The sequence below is a fragment of the Oryctolagus cuniculus genome, chromosome 13, assembly GCF_964237555.1.
Source record: "Oryctolagus cuniculus chromosome 13, mOryCun1.1, whole genome shotgun sequence".
In the NCBI taxonomy this organism is placed as follows: domain Eukaryota; kingdom Metazoa; phylum Chordata; class Mammalia; order Lagomorpha; family Leporidae; genus Oryctolagus; species Oryctolagus cuniculus.
The window spans coordinates 34,638,755-34,654,891 of NC_091444.1; the positions used below are offsets into that span (position 1 = coordinate 34,638,755).

At 42.2% G+C, this 16,137-nt stretch overlaps 1 protein-coding gene and 1 long non-coding RNA gene across 6 annotated transcripts in view; one reads left to right on the top strand and one right to left on the bottom strand.

Annotated features, from left to right (window-relative positions):
* RAB3GAP2 (RAB3 GTPase activating non-catalytic protein subunit 2) overlaps positions 1–12,580 on the bottom strand; it is a 114,138-nt gene extending 101,558 nt beyond the window's left edge. For 2 of the 4 annotated variants that reach the window (XM_070055336.1, XM_051820587.2), the window contains exon 1: positions 12,316–12,579. In XM_070055336.1, the coding sequence (XP_069911437.1) occupies positions 12,316–12,430 (115 nt within the window). In that variant the 5' untranslated portion in view covers positions 12,431–12,579. Of the gene's footprint in view, positions 1–11,726; positions 11,772–12,315 lie in introns of all 4 variants that reach the window. The other 2 variants (XM_051820588.2, XM_051820585.2) reach the window with 2 other exon arrangements.
* LOC103350966 (uncharacterized) overlaps positions 12,561–16,137 on the top strand; it is an 85,631-nt gene continuing 82,054 nt past the window's right edge. For both annotated transcript variants that reach the window (XR_518801.4, XR_011381460.1), the window contains exon 1: positions 12,561–12,693. This is a non-coding gene — a long non-coding RNA (uncharacterized lncRNA). The remainder of the gene's footprint in view (positions 12,694–16,137) is intronic.

Sequence of the window (16,137 nt, forward strand, 5' to 3'; positions counted from 1 at the left end):
ATTCCTACATTCATTTCTACTCTTCTGAGACAAAAAAAAAAATCAAAGTAATGCACCTATTCTATAAAAAGTAAGAACTTGCAGATCCTGTGACTTGTACTAATTTAGGGGGTTCAACCAATTTTACTCAATTCTTTTTGGCTAAGGTAGGGAAATATCACATAGGAGTACAAAGTAAAAAATATCCAAAGAATAGAGAAGCTGCTATTTAATTATTTATGCCTCAGAACTATTAACCTTTTTCTATTTCTAGGGAAATGAAAAATGAGAAAATAAACCTCATATTAGCATATTCCTCTGAGCACCTAAAAATACGTAGCAATCTGAAAGAAGGCCACCTTGTTTTCAGCAAGCAGGGGTACATTTGCTTCACATCATCATGTTCAATCAGACAGATCTTTAAGGTCCTTTTCAGAGGCCAGTGCTGTGGCGTAGATTAAGCCTTTGCCTGCAGTGCCAGCATCCCATATGGGCGCCGGTTCGAGTTCTGACCTCTCCACTTCTCATCCAGCTCCCTGATAATGCACCTGGGAAAAAAGCAGTGGAAGATGGCCCTGCACCCATGTGGGAGACCTGCATGAAGCTTCTGGCTTCAGCCTGGCCCAGCCCTGGCTGTTGCAGCCATTTGGGCAGTGAACCATCAGATGGAGGATCTCTCTTTATTTTTCTCTATCTCTATCTCTACCTCCATCTCTCTGTCTCTCTCCCTATGGAGAGAGAAAGAAAAAAAGATCCTTTTCAGTTCTGGAATTCTAATGACTCCTATTGTCAAATAAATGATACCTCATAATCAAAAAAGAAAATATTTCCCGATATTCAATTCACAGAACTGAAAAATTCCTTTAAGCAGAAATACAGAAATTCGCCTGCAGTGAAGACTGCACTGAATTTTTTATTTGACAGGCAGAAAGAGAGAGACAGAGACAGAGACAGAGAGACAGAGAAAGGTCTTCCTTCCATTTGTTCACCCCCCAAATGGCCTCCTGGGCCGGTGCTGTGCCAATCCGAAGCCAGGAGCCAGGTGCTTCCTCCTGGTCTCCCATGCGGGTGCAGGGGCCCAAGCACTTGGGCCATCCTCAGAGAGCTGGACTAGAAGAGGAGCAACCGGGACTAAAACCCGGCGCCGCAGGTGGAGGATTAACCAAGTGAGCCACGGCGCGGACCCCTGAAATGTTTATAAAAATAAACACGCTTGCCGGCGCCGTGGCTCACTAGGCTAATCCTCCGCCTTGCGGCGCTGGCACACCTGGTTCTAGTCCCAGTCAGGGCGCTGGATTCTGTCCCGGTTGCCCCTCTTCCAGGCCAGCTCTCTGCTGTGGCCAGGGAGTGCAGTGGAGGATGGCCCAAGTCCTTGGGCCCTGCACCCCATGGGAGACCAGGATAAGTACCTGGCTCCTGCCATCAGATTAGCGTGGTGCGCCGGCCGCAGCGGCCATTGGAGGGTGAACCAATGGCAAAGGAAGACCTTTCTCTCTGTCTCTCTCTGCCCACTCTGCCTGTCAAAAAATAAAATAAAATAAACACGCTTTCCCTCCCCCAAACCCTGAATCCTTAGCCTATCTTTACAAAAGGAACAAAATCCCCCAAAAATCTATAGACCTAATAAAATTTCATATGCCCTATCTGCCTACTTACTTTGTTGTTCAAAGGAACTCAGTGATTAAAGAATAATAATAATTGTATATTAAGAGGACTTCCATCTATTTTATAATTTTGTTTCTTACACCATTACACTTACACATTATTGCTTTTTTATATCCAAAGCAACAGGAAAAAGGTAAATATGGCTAATAAGGTGAAGGTAGGGCATATCCTTATGAAATGTGGGTAAAGGAATATAAAAATTGCTAGCCAACACTATTTACTGCATATTCTAGAGAAGCCAATTCTACATCTTCCTTAATGTGTCCTAATATTCAATATGAGAAACTTTTTCTCATATTCAAATTGTATTTTTCCTAAACAAGCCTAACCTTGCCACTATTAGCATTTAAGTATATACACTCAGATAATAATTTTAACAGCACAAAAACCTGAAACATTTCAGTTCTATAGTAAAGAAAAAATGTAGATAGTATATTTATCATTGTTTTATTTCATAGTTAGCACTTCTAAAATAAAAACAAATATCCAACCCAGACACAATCCAACACACTGCTAAGTCTCCATACCAGCTGCACACTATTAATGGGAATACAATGGACACGGTGTTCATTCCTGGCTTAAAGTAGTTCACATTTAGTGCAGAATATACACACATCAACAGGCAAATGCAACACAAAGCTGGAATTACCCAAGTTTGGAAATTAGAGAGAAAAGTCAGCTATACATTCTAGAATAAAGTTATCTGAAATAATTAATACAAATGTAGGTCATTATTTGTTAAGTCTGTAATATCCTACTGTATCAATGTAGCATAAGTTAATCAATCACCTCATATCAGATTCAAGCACTGTTTTCATTGTTTTGCAGTTATAAATACTTCCTTGTAAGACTAAACTATACATTAATTTTAACTTTTATATTTTTATTAACATATTTATTTATTTGAAAAGGAAAGACAGGCAAAAACAGAAAGAAATCTTCCATCTGCTGATCCTCATATGTCCACAAAAGCCAGAGCTGGACCAAATGGAAGCGAAGAGCCCAGAACTCTATCCAGGTCTTCCATGTGGGTGGCAGGGAACCAAGTACTTGAGTTATCAAGGGCTGCCTCCCAGGGGGCACTTTAGCAGGAGGCTAGAAGTAGAAGTGGTATCAGGACTTGAAACCAAGGCACTCCAAGAAAAAATATGGACACCCCAAGTACCATCTTAACCGCTGAGTCAAATGCCTGCCCCATTTTTTTTTTTTTACTTTATAAACTGTTTCCATTTTTAAAATGATTAAAGAAAAGGTGGCTTCATATACAAAGCAATCATATATTTTTCTAAGAAAAGTTTTTGGGGGGCAATTGAACGCTGTACATAATAAATGTGTGTAATTTGGGTGCTTGATGACATGAAATGTCTACATGTGACATTTAACTATCATATGTCATAAATGTAGACACACAAATGTTCAAAATCCCAGTGACAGAAAATGCATGGACTTGGAAATTTTGCTTTATTTACTTTCACATTTCAGGAAACAAAAATCTTCCACGTACAAATTCAACAACAACAGTTTTATAAGAAATAATAATAAAAAGAGCACTTATATATGGTATTTACTAGATATAAAGCATTGTCTTAAGCACTGCAATCTTCCATATGAAGTATATACTATTGTATAGTATATACTATTGTTGTCTCAATTTTAGAGAAAATAGTGGGTTATTTTGCCCAGAATATGTATCTATAAATACTGATTACATTAATGAGCAAAAATGCCAAAACTTTATATGTCCAAAAGACAGAAAATACCCCTAACAATAATGCAGCAATATGGCCACACGAATAAGATGATAAACAATATTTTTTTAAAAGAACCACTTGGAAACTTTAGGATTACTCTTTTATATCTCTTAGATAAAGGAGAAAATAAAATAAAGATAAAATAGCAATCAGAAATTTTGAAAAATTAAACATGCCAAAAAACCCGACAAATTTATAAAAATCAATGTTTATCTTATATAAAAATAACAACAAAGTTCATAATAAAATTTTAAGAGACTCTGATCACAACAATAAATTTAATCAAGTACCTGGACAATAACTCATGTATTAAAGAGGACAAGTGAAAAATTTATAATGCAAAAATCTGTGCTAAAGGACATAACAGATAGAAATAAAAATATCAGACAAATATTGTACAACCTCATTTTTATGTAGAATCTAAAAAAGTCAAACTCACAGAAGCAGTGGCTGCCAGGGACTAGGGAATGGGAAATATGAGAAATTCATTAAAAGATAATTATTACATAAAATCTAAGACTTAGTCCATTAATAAAGTTAAAAGGTAAATGACAGAATATAAATATTCACAAACATTAAGCAAACTATATACTACATTTTTATAAAGCAACAGAAAGAGTAAAAAAAGCCAGTAAAAAGTTGATGAAACCTATGAGTAGTTAATTTATAAAGTAAGCACTAATTGTCTTACATACATAAATAAGGTCAACTTTACTCAAATGTAAAATGTTCAAATTAGGGGCTGGAGCTATGGTGTAACACAGTAGCTAAGCCTCCGCCTGCTGTGCCAGCATCCCATGTAGGCAACAGCTGTTCCACTTTGGATACAGCTCTTTGCTATGGCCTGGGAAGGCCATGGGAGTGACCCAAGTGCTTGAGCCCCAAGCACTCATGTGCGAGACCTGGGATCAGCACAGCTCCAGGTACTGTGGCCATTTGTGGAGTCAACCAGTAGACTGAAGACCTCTGTCTCTCCATCTCTCTCTGTAACTCTGCCTCTCAAATAAATAAATTTTAAAAAAGTACAAATTACAGGAATGATATATCATTTTTAATCAAAAGTAAAAAAAAATACCTGATAACACAGAATAATGACAATTATGCTTGTACTTGGGTACTTCTGTTAGCCATGCACAAGAGTGGACCTGAAAACTAATTTTTAGAGTAATTCGGCACTTGAAACCAACTTGAATAAGACACTTACTGGAATACTGCTATTTCAAATGTTCACTGATAGAGAAGTCATTAAAAATAGCTTGGAAGATTCTTCATTGGAATACTATGTAACCAAATAAATGCTACAGAGTCACACAGACTTAGAAAATTGATAACATTATAAAATTAAGAAAAAAAAAGTAGCAGATATTATTTTAAAAATGAGATATTATAAAATAAATTACCAAATACATTATTTTTTATTTTTTATTTTTTGACAGGCAGAGTGGACAGTGAGAGAGAGAGACAGAGAGAAAGGTCTTCCTTTGCCGTTGGTTCACCCTCCAATGGCCGCCGCGGCCGGCGCGCTGCGGCCGGCGCGCTGCGGCCGGCACACCACGCTGATCCGATGGCAGGAGCCAGGAGCCAGGTGCTTTTCCTGGTCTCCCATGGGGTGCAGGGCCCAAGCACCTGGGCCATCCTCCACTGCACTCCCTGGCCACAGCAGAGAGCTGGCCTGGAAGAGGGGCAACCGGGACAGAATCCGGCGCCCCAACCTGGACTAGAACCCGGTGTGCCGGTGCCGCTAGGTGGAGGATTAGCCTAGTGAGCTGCGGCACCGGCCTACCAAATACATTTTTTTAAAAGGGTTGAAAATCACTGACAGGAGTGTGGTCTTTAAACTGTATTCACAAGAGAGGGAGAAGATGTACAGTTCGGTACACGTCCCCTGGGACTTACCCCTAAGGGTAAAGCTAAAAACTTGCATGGGACTCTAAATCCCAATAAGTTGGTAGGTACCAATGCCATCATACCAGTTAAAGTGATCATTTTAAGTTCATAACCAATCATAAAGATATGAATAAGTGTCAAAGGGATCACATAAATAAGACCAAGTATCTGCTAATAATAATAGAAATAAAAAGGAGAGAACAATCCAACGTGGGAAGCAGGGCACACAGCAGACTCATAGAATGACAAATGCCCTAAACAGCACTCTGGCCTCAAAATCAGCCCTTAAGACATTTGGATCTGGCTAAAAAGTCCATGAGAGCATTTCAGGCATGGAACGCCAAGACATTATGGCAAAAAAAATGACCTACATTTAAGATCTCTGTGAGTGAGATCCTCGTGGAAAGAAGGGCCACCAAAGAAGGAAGTACCTTTCACTGAAGGGAGGAGAGAACTTTCAGTTTAATTATAGCCTTATCTAAATAACGTAGGAGTTTGTGGACTCAAGAGGCTTCCGTAGCCTTGGCAGCTCATGACAAGAGCCTGTGTGATCACTGACATCATAAATAAGAGTGTCAATTGTTGAGCCGGCGCCGTGGCTCAATAGGCTAATCCTCCACCTTGCGGCGCCGGCACACCGGGTTCTAGTCCCGGTTGGGGCGCCGGATTCTGTCCCGGTTGCCCCTCTTCCAGGCCAGCTCTCTGCTATGGCCAGGGAGTGCAGTGGAGGATGGCCCAGGTGCTTGGGCCCTGCACCCCATGGGAGACCAGGAAAAGCACCTGGCTCCTGGCTCCTGCCAGGATCAGCGCGGTGCGCCGGCTGCAGCGGCGGCCATTGGAGGGTGAACCAACGGCAAAAGGAAGACCTTTCTCTCTCTGTCTCTCTCTCTCACTGTCCACTCTGCCTGTCAAAAAAAAAAAAAAAAAAAAAAAAAAAAAAAGAGTGTCAATTGTTAAATCAATTGTCACTATGCACTTGCTCCCCATGTAGGATCTCTGTCCTTAATGAGTTGTACTATGAGAATTAATGGTAAAACTAGTCTTTAAACAGTACTTTATACTTTGTGTGTGTGGGTGCAAACTGTTGAAATCTTTACTTAGTATATACTAAGTTGATCTTCTGTATATAAAGATAATTGAAAATGAATCTTGATGAAGAATGGGATGAGAGAGGGAGTAGGAGGTGCGATGGTTTGGGGGTGAAAGAGTGGGTATGGGGGGAAGAACTGCTATAATTCAAAAGTTGTACCTATGAAATTTATATTTATTAAACAAAAGCTTTCTATAAAAAAACTGTATTAACATGTACCCCAAAAGTTTTTAAGCAGTATGTATCCTTTATATAATAGAGGCAATTTCTAACATACTATAAATATGGACATTTTAAAACACAACTATTGTTATCTTTTAAAATTTATTCACTGGATTTTAAATATAGGGATGATATCCACAAACATTCATTAAAAATTATGGTGATTTTTTCAATAAGTCTTATGTCTTTTTAAAAAATTCTTATTTCCATTGTACTTCTTCCAGGGAGTATTATTTAATGCAATACTTTTTTTTTTTTTTTTTTTGACAGGCAGAGTGGACAGTGAGGGAGAGAGACAGAGAGAAAGGTCTTCCTTTGCCATTGGTTCACCCTCCAATGGCCACCGCAGCCAGCGTGCTGCAGCCGGCGCACCGCGCTGATCCGATGGCAGGAGCCAGGTACTTATCCTGGTCTCCCATGGGGTGCAAGGCCCAAGGACTTGGGCCATCCTCCACTGCACTCCCTGGCCACAGCAGAGAGCTGGCCTGGAAGAGGGGCAACCGGGACAGAATCCAGCGCCCCGACTGGGACTAGAACCAGGTGTGCCAGCGCCGCAAGGCGGAGGATTAGCCTAGTGAGCCACGGCGCCGGCCAATGCAATAGACTTTTAATATCAGTCCAAATTTTCTCTGCTAGAAACGATATGAGAAGGAAATATTCCTGTGGTCATAAGTTTCTAAATATTAAAATGTTCTTCTTGCTTGACTTACTGCAATTATTATTGTGAAGCAGATAATGAACAGCAGAAATATATCTAAATTTTGAAAAATATTAAAGAGTGGGGCAGGTGCTGTGGCGCAGTAGGTTAATCCTCCCACTGTGGTGCTGGCATCCCATATGGGTGCCAGTTCGTGTCCTGGCTGCTCCTCTTCCCATCCAGCTCTCTGCTATGGCCTGGGAAGGCAGTGGAAGATGGCCCAAGTGCTTGGGCCCCTGCACTCATGTGGGAGACACAGAAGAGGCTCCTGGCGCCTGGCTTCAGATAGGCGCAGCTTTGGCCGTTGCGGCCAGTTGGGGAGTGAACCAGCGGACGAAAAACCTTTCTGTCTCTCCCTCTCACCGTCTGTATCTCTCAAATAAATAAATATTCTTTTTTTTTAAAAGAAAAATATTAAAGAGTGAAATTATTTGTAAATCTCAGTGAGATGAATTTATAGTATGATTAAAACCTTAATATCTTAAGAGAAACTTACTATAATAAAATAAGGAATGTGTAAGAGGTGAGCCTTTCTTTAATAAAGTGGGCAAAGGCAGAGTGAGAAAGCAGGCACTTTAACAGGCATATGTGGAAAAGGATCCCTTTAAATGATCAGTCCTAAGTTACCCTTGGCAGACTTTCATCTGATTCCACAGTACTCTAACCTCAACCTGAAGACTTGGACACTGAATAAACCAAAAATCCTGCACAGACCTCTTCAGCTGTACCTCTCACCATACCCCACTCTCCCACCAGAATTTATTATGTGAAACTTTTGAACGCTGTACTATTTCACATCCCTTGTCTCACCATCTTCTCTGTATCTGCAGGGTAACATCTATGAAAACTATTAATGTGAGAACGTCACCTTTTATATGAAGATGTACCCGAGTCTCCTATATGGAGTGAACCAACATTCCTTCATTCTCCCATATCATGTGCCAAATTACAGCATAACACCTCTAATACTCCTTTTATATAGTTATCTCTTTATTTATGGGAAACTCTTTGAGAAGGGCCTATTTCATTTACCTTTAAACTAATTTTGTACTTAGTACTCTATAAATAATAGCTGAATGAAGGAATTAAAAGAATATTCATCTCAGTTTTCTCACTGATAAAATTTCATTTGCAAGATCCTCTTCTAACTTTAAATAAATCCAATAACTGAATATTTTCTAAAATTCCTAAAAATGGTCTGATTTCAGATTACCTCTCTCCCCAGTATGATCTCAAAATAGGGAAAGCATTTTCACTATGTATTTTAAAATGCCCTTTGTGGTATTTCATAATGAAAGAAGTCCATTTTCTTAGTGATTGCATAAAAACAAGACTTTAATACATGACTCCACTATAATTCCTTGCATGCTTTATCGTCTATCTTTTCAGTAAAAGAGGCAGAAAGGTAAGCTGCCATAGGAAATTATTTCATTATCAGGCAAATTAAAGAGATTTACAGCATTATAATACCCAAGTTATTTTCAAATTTTCTGATACTCCATCTCTGTACATGCTTTTCTTCCAAATACAACTGTTAATTCCATAAAGCTCTGCTCCAAAAATCCAGTCTCACTAAAAATTATGTCATTGTTGGATAAGTGGTGAGCCACAAAATGGCAAACCATAATACTAACTAGCCCTGCAATTTCAAGGTAATGAAGATCAGATTTCATGTCTTAAATAATCATATTTGATATATAAAAATAATTACATCCCCAACTGGCTGGACTGGGTTTATAAACTGAGTCTACCCTTTATTCTGTGTCCTCAAATATTCATCCTGTATATGCCTGAGTTAAGCATATATATAAGCATTAAGCCTGAGGTTAAGTATATATAACTGTGTCACACAATATTACAGCCATTAGTTACATCAAGCTATTTAAATTTAAATTAAGTAAAATCTAATATTTAGTCCCTCAGTTGCACTGGACAAATTTCAAGGGCTCAATAGCCACACATCACTAAAGGCTACTATACTGAACAGTATAGATTAGTAATAAAAATAAACAGGATATGATTGAGAATAACAAGCAGAAGCAAGGGTGTCATATTGACCACTTTAATGAGAAGCCCACCCTAAAGAGTTGACATTTGAGCTAAAATTGAATGACAAAATGCAGCTAGCATTCAAAGATGTGCAAAGAGCACCCAAAGCCAGTCAACAACCAGAACAAAGGCCTCAGACACAAATGAGTTTGGATAGTTTAACAATATGGAGTATATGAAGCATAAGAAAAGGAGAGAAGTGAGAAGTCCAAAAAGTGCCAGGAGGCTGAGGCTCAAGGCCTTCTAAGCCACATAAAAGCTTTGGATTTTATGTTAAACACAATCAACATGAGAATCTTGTGATTTAAGCCATGTCTTAAAACCTTCCTTCAACTGCTGTTGAGAACTAATTATAAGAAATCAAGAGTGGAAGCAGGAATATCACTTAGAAAACAGGTGCCACAGCCTGGGTTGAGAGATGGTGGCCTGGACCAGGGAAGTGGCAGTGGGATTAAAAATGTGCTCCTTTTCTCTACATCTCCTGGCCACAATCCTGGGATCTACTATCCTTCACAACAAAACTCCTTGAAATAGTCTACTTCATTTTTTAAATGCTTATTCTTTAACTTTCAGCTAATTGAAAGTCAGGGTGATAAAGACAGAGAGAGATCTTCCGTCTGCTGGTTCACTCCCCAAATGTCTGATCTCCATCCAGGACTCCCAGGGATGGCAGGCCCAACCATCTGAGTCATCATCTGCTCCCTCCCAGAATGCACTATGGAGAAAGTGGATTGGAAGTAGAAGTGGTGGGTCTTCAACAGGCACTTGGATAGGAGCTGTGGATTAATCCATTGCATCACCATGTCTAACCCCAGTTTACTTCATTTTTTAACTCCTTGATATCCTGTAAATATGCTTTCTGCCCCCAACATTCTACTGCAACTGTTCTAAGGTGTCAGTCACCTCGACCGTCCCAAAACCAATGAGCCCTCTTCTAACCCCACCTGCCCTGGCCTCTGCTGCATTTACAAAATTGCTGCCCACTGTTTGTCTTCACCAAACTCTCCTTCCTCAGCCCCTAGAACATCACTCTCACCTGGTTTTCCTCTCTGTTACTCCTAAGTCTCCTCCTCAGTAACCTCCACTTAGCTCAAACCTCTGTGCTCCTCTAAGGACACATCTTCAGCACTCAGTTTCAGTTCATAATACACATAATCCTTGGAACTGAATTGACACTTTTTGCTGGCTACTCCCACATAAACACCTCTTACCCAAGAGTCCCTGTTTTAAACCTCCATCTCTAGTGCTCAGCAGGACCTCTTCACTTGGAAAATCCAAACATTTTAAATGCAAAGGTTTCAAAATATGTCCCTTTCATTCCTCACATATCCTTGCCCATGACAAAAGCCTAACTCCTTCTCACCAGCTATAAACTCAACACCATGTTTTCATTAAGTCTCATAGATTCTACTTCCTAATATCTTTCTAATCTAGTTCTTCCTCTCAAATTCTATTTGTTATTTGAGTTCAAAAACACATCATGTCTTGGATTATTGGAATAGCTCCCAACCAGTTTCCATGCTTTGGATCTCCCCTCCAAACTGCTGCTAAGACACATTCCAAGTATTTAACAAATTGTTGATTTTGTGGAGTACAAATCTGCCTAGGTCATTTCTTCACTTCCAGAGGCACCTGACAACCTTCAACCTGGTTTCTTGTCATCTAGCTCCTTATTACTATTACAGCCTCATCTTCCCCACTCTTCCTTTCTCCCGCTCCTGTCCAGCCATTCAGCTTCCCTTGGATCTCTAAACACCATGTCATTTCAGGACTGCCTTCCTCTGCACATGCTATTACCTCTCCTTTATTCCCCTAACTACTATTTCAAAGGTAGGCTTAAGCGTGACCACTTCAAGGAAGTGCCTCATATATATCTCAATCACACCATCTGGTAGCTACTTAGTCTCTCTCAGCAAACCATAAGCTCAGAGGGCAGGGACCACCAACCTCCTTTGGTTTGTGGCACCAATACTTGGCACAGCGTAGTCATGAACAGTTTTGATTTGATATCGTCTAAATTTTAAAGTGAGAGAGGAGCTTATTGTATGGTCTTTATATCATCATTCCAGCACGGCACCAAGGAACAGCACTAGACTACAGAGCTTCATACTGGAAATGCAAAGAGAACAACACACACAAAACACACCCATTCAAAAAGAGAAATGTAGGAAATTCTGAAGTCATGCAACATCTAATAAATCAGCCCTGGGATTTTATACTGCGGGGAAAGACTTACTTAACCCTGCGTGATACTAATTGGTGGAAGACTTCTCACTTCAATAAATCAAATTAACTTTTCTTGGCCATATCACTGTAATTTTAGTTCTTAATGTAGACTCGCACTCCCTGACAGGTTGTTTTCCTTATTTAGGAGACGCTTACTCACCACCTTGAGTCGCTCACTTGTCAATCAGCCATTAGTTCTGTGAATCTGAATGGGGGAAAGGGGATAGGGGAAGCGATAGTGGGGATGATAAAACACTTCTGGAAGGGGGAAGTGGCAGAACGCCACATTTCCAAGGGTGGAGAGTAGGTGTTGGGGCCAATCCCAGGGTGGAGCGTGGACATCTGGCAAGGAATGAGAAGGAGGAGGAGGCGATCACCGAGCAGGTAGCACGGAACGGGAGACAGGGAAGGGGAGATGGAAAAGGCACTCTGGAGAAAGATAGCTCGGAAGGGGGTGGGGTGTAGAATGGTAATAGGCAGAAGCCAGAGGAAGCCAGGCGCAGTTTGGGGGCAAAGGGGCTGAGAAACAAAAGCTGGGGCCGGAGGGAAAAAACAGCGACGCTGCCTCGGCGGACCGGGCTTTAAGGAGAGGCAGGCAGGGGGTCGTCCCAGCGCCAAGAGGAGACGCAGGGGGAATTAGGGACCCAGTGGTCAGCTGTGGGCAGCTCGCAGCGAGTACGAGACCGGAATCCGCCCAGCAGAGGCCGCGGGAGGCCGGAGAAAGGGTCCGCAAGGTGAGGGGCACTTACTGGGGTCCCTCCGCACGGCGCCGCTGGGGGTCTCCTCCCGCAGGTGAGGGAAGAGGAAGTCCCGGGCGGCCTGGAGGTCCTGGAAGTAGCAGAACTGGACAATGGAGCAGGCCATGGCTCCGGGGAACCCCGCTCGGGTACTCGCCTTACCTCGCCACTCCCTGCCCCCTCCACCCCACCGCGGCCACCGCCAAGCCCCAACAGCTTTAGCCGCGCAGGAGGCGGGGAAACCAAACAGGAAGCTGTCAGCGCACTTGGGGTTACCGCCCCGTAGAGCTGCGCGTGCGCAGGACGGGCTGACGCCGAGGAAGGCTGTGTCCGAGCCACGTGATCAGTGAGGCCGCAGCCAGAGAATTTGTCGTCGACGTGGAGGCTGGGGTAGGTTTTCAGTTCTAGTTCTGCGCGTACAGCGGCAATGAACCCTTTCATTCATTCTGGCTTTTATCCAGAGATGATCTAATTGGACGTTGTCCACGCGCGCCTTTGAGTCATTCAGCTAATCTTAACTGTTTTCCTACCATCAGCACAATCCCAATATTTCATAGAGAAGAGGCTAAATTTGTGGCAGACCCGTGGAGACTGTATTGTGCAAGTATCAGATTTTGGAAAACATTCATTTATCTTGAAATCACCTCCGTGAAGGCTAGTTTTAAACGCCCCTCCTTTAAATTCCCTTTGCACGAGGCACACCTGTTACTTGTGTAGGAATTATACTTTTTTAGATTTTCAGCTGGCATCCTTGGCCGCCGCCTCCCAGGGTATGCATTGATAGGAAGCTGGAATCAGGAGTTGGAGCTGGGAATGACTCCCAGGCTTTCTGTGTAAGACACAGGAACTTAACCACTGGACTAAACGCCATCTCGCGCGTTTTGTTTGTGAAAGTACTTGGGTAGTCACGAATGCCATCTTGAAAAAAAAGGTGTTTTGTTTCTATTTTTAAAATGAAGTTTGTGTCTCTCTGAGGAAACTCTCCAAGTCTGTTTATTTTCTAAAAAACAAAAAGGAATTGTTTTAATGTTAACACAAATGACAGTAGGCACTCACACTTTCCCAAGGAAACCTAAACAGGTCACCCTCTTTGAGAGAGAAAATGGCACAAGAATGTATGGAAGTCAAACAGATGTAGTCCAGAGCATTCTTTCTTTTTTTTTTTTTTTAAAGATTTATTTATTTGAAAGGCAGAGTTATATATAGAGAGAGGGAGAGGCAGAGATCTTGCACCACTGCTTCATTCCCAAAATGGCTGTGATGGTTAGGGTTAGGCCAGGCTGAAGCCAGGAGCCTGGAACCCGGTTCAGGTCTTCCATTTGGGTGGTAGACAACGCAAGCGCTTGGGCCATCTTCCACTGCTTTCCCTAGCGCATTAGTAGGGATGGATCAGAAGTGGAGCAGTCAGGACTGTAACGCCTATTTGGGGTACAGGCATCACGGGCAGCAGCTTAACCTACTGTGCCACAACTGCAGTCCCTAGAACATTCTTTTTTTTTTTTTTTTTTTTTTTTGACAGGCAGAGTGGACAGTGAGAGAGAGAGACAGAGAGAAAGGTCTTCCTTTTTGCCGTTGGTTCACCCTCCAATGGCTGCCGCGGCCGGCGCGCTGCGGCCGGCGCACCGCGCTGATCCAATGGCAGGAGCCAGGAGCCAGGTGCTTTTCCTGGTCTCCCATGGGGTGCAGGGCCCAAGTACTTGGGCCATCCTCCACTGCACTCCCTGGCCACAGCAGAGGGCTGGCCTGGAAGAGGGGCAACCGGGACAGAATCCGGTGCCCCAACCGGGACTAGAACCCGGTGTGCTGGCGCCGCTAGGCGGAGGATTAGCCTAGTGAGCCGCGGCGCCGGCCGAACATTCGTTTTTATCAGGCCGATGTATACACTTAATCCTAATAATACAAAACTATAACTTAGTGCTCAGGTTTCCACTTCATTAATTCCTGTTTCTAGAGTAGAATGAATAATTTTTCGCAGAACTGAGTAGACTATTTCTATTTTTGTCAGGTTAACAGAGATGAATTCTTCACCTACAAAATACAGACTGGATTATATGTGCTTTAAGCATGAAGGATTTAGAAATTCCTTTTTTTTTTTTTTTAATTTGAAAGAGCTAGAGAGAGAAGAGAGAAGAGAGAGAAGTCTTCTATCCACTGGTTCTCTCCCCAAATGGCCACAATGGCCGGAGCTGAGCCAATCCAAAGCCAAGAGTCAGGAGCTTCTTTCAGGTGCACTGACCCAAGGACTTGGGCCATCCTCTGCTACTTTCCTAGGTGCATTAACAGGGAGCTGGAATGGAAGTGGAGCAGCTGGGACTCAAACAGGTGCCCATATGGGATGCCAGCTCTGCAGGCCAGGGCTTTAACCCACTGTGCCACAGTGCTGGCCCCAGGGATCTAGAAATTCTAAAATCAAAGACTGCAGAAAAGGCAAGCTGCCAGTATTCCCTTCTTCCATCTGTAGGATACTCTGGTTCTGATAAGATTATTCCCCAAGATCCAACACCGATAGCAAATAAATAAAATTTAAATTTAGATCCTTAGCTTTACTTGGTTAATAAAAAAATATAGGGGTAGGTTTTGGCCTAGCAGTTAAGATGCCTGTATTCCATATCAGAGTGCCTGGATTTGAGTCCTGGCTCTGCTCCCAATTCCAGCTACTGTACATTCAGGGAGGTACCAGGTAATAGCTTAAGTATTTGGGTCCGTGGATTTTGGTGGCATTGAGTTCTAGTGTTGGATTGAGTTCCCAACACTGGCTTGACCTAGTCCCCACTGTTGCAGGTATTTGGAAAGTGAATCCCCAGATGGGAACTCTCTCTTTCTCTCTGCCTCTCAAATTTAAAAACAAAACAAAACAACATTTTCTGAAAGAAAAAGGTGTCATTTCATGTAAACCATTCATGTTCCTATTCAGGTATATGCATTTTGTAGAAGTCACTGTCCTTGACTGGATTTAACAGGTCTCTGGTCTGCCCTGAAGCATTCATATATCTCCCAAGTGGCATTGAATTTCATTACTGTGTTGGCTCAGTTTCAGCAGTGAAGTCTGACTTCCTTCCAAGCAGTATTGAAAAGGTTCATTCATGAATCTTTTTAAGGACTCGAGATACCCTTCACAGAAAGCACAATACATTCACAAACTGGACTCTTCCCCAAGGAAGTTGTGAAGCTGCAGGAAGATGCCTCAGGAGTTGTATGGTGTGCAGGACGATTGTGTCAGACAATGTATATCACTAACCAGTCAGAAAGCACATTGCAGAACATGTGCAGGCCTTACATATCCCAACACAGCCAGAATGTCTTTGAGATATGAGTTCAGGAACTCAGAAAAACATTTTGACAAAAATAAAATAAGGTGAAGGCCAGTGTTGTGATGCAGTGGGTTAGGATGCTGCATGCAAAATGCCCATTCGGGTCCTGGCTGCTCTACTTCTGATCCAACTCCCTTCTAATGCTTCTGAGAAAGCAGCAGAAAATGGCCCAAGTGCTTGTGCCCCTGCCACCCACATGGGATACCTGGATGGGGTTCCTGGTTCCTGGCCCAGACCCAGCCATTGCAGCCATTTGGAGAGTCAACCAGCGAATTGAAGATCTTGCACTCTTTCTCTCCATCTCTATCTATCTATCTATCTATCTATCTATCTATCTATCTATAGCTCTGCCTTTCAAATAAATAAATAAATCTTAAAAAAATAAAAAGTAACAGGAGGTCTCCAGGTACCAAGGTGAACTTTCTCCTGTATCCATTACTGCGAGTTAAAGTTCAGATGACTGTCAGAGAGATGCTGGAGCCACATTGTGATATAGTAGGTTAAGCCATTGCCTGTAACACCG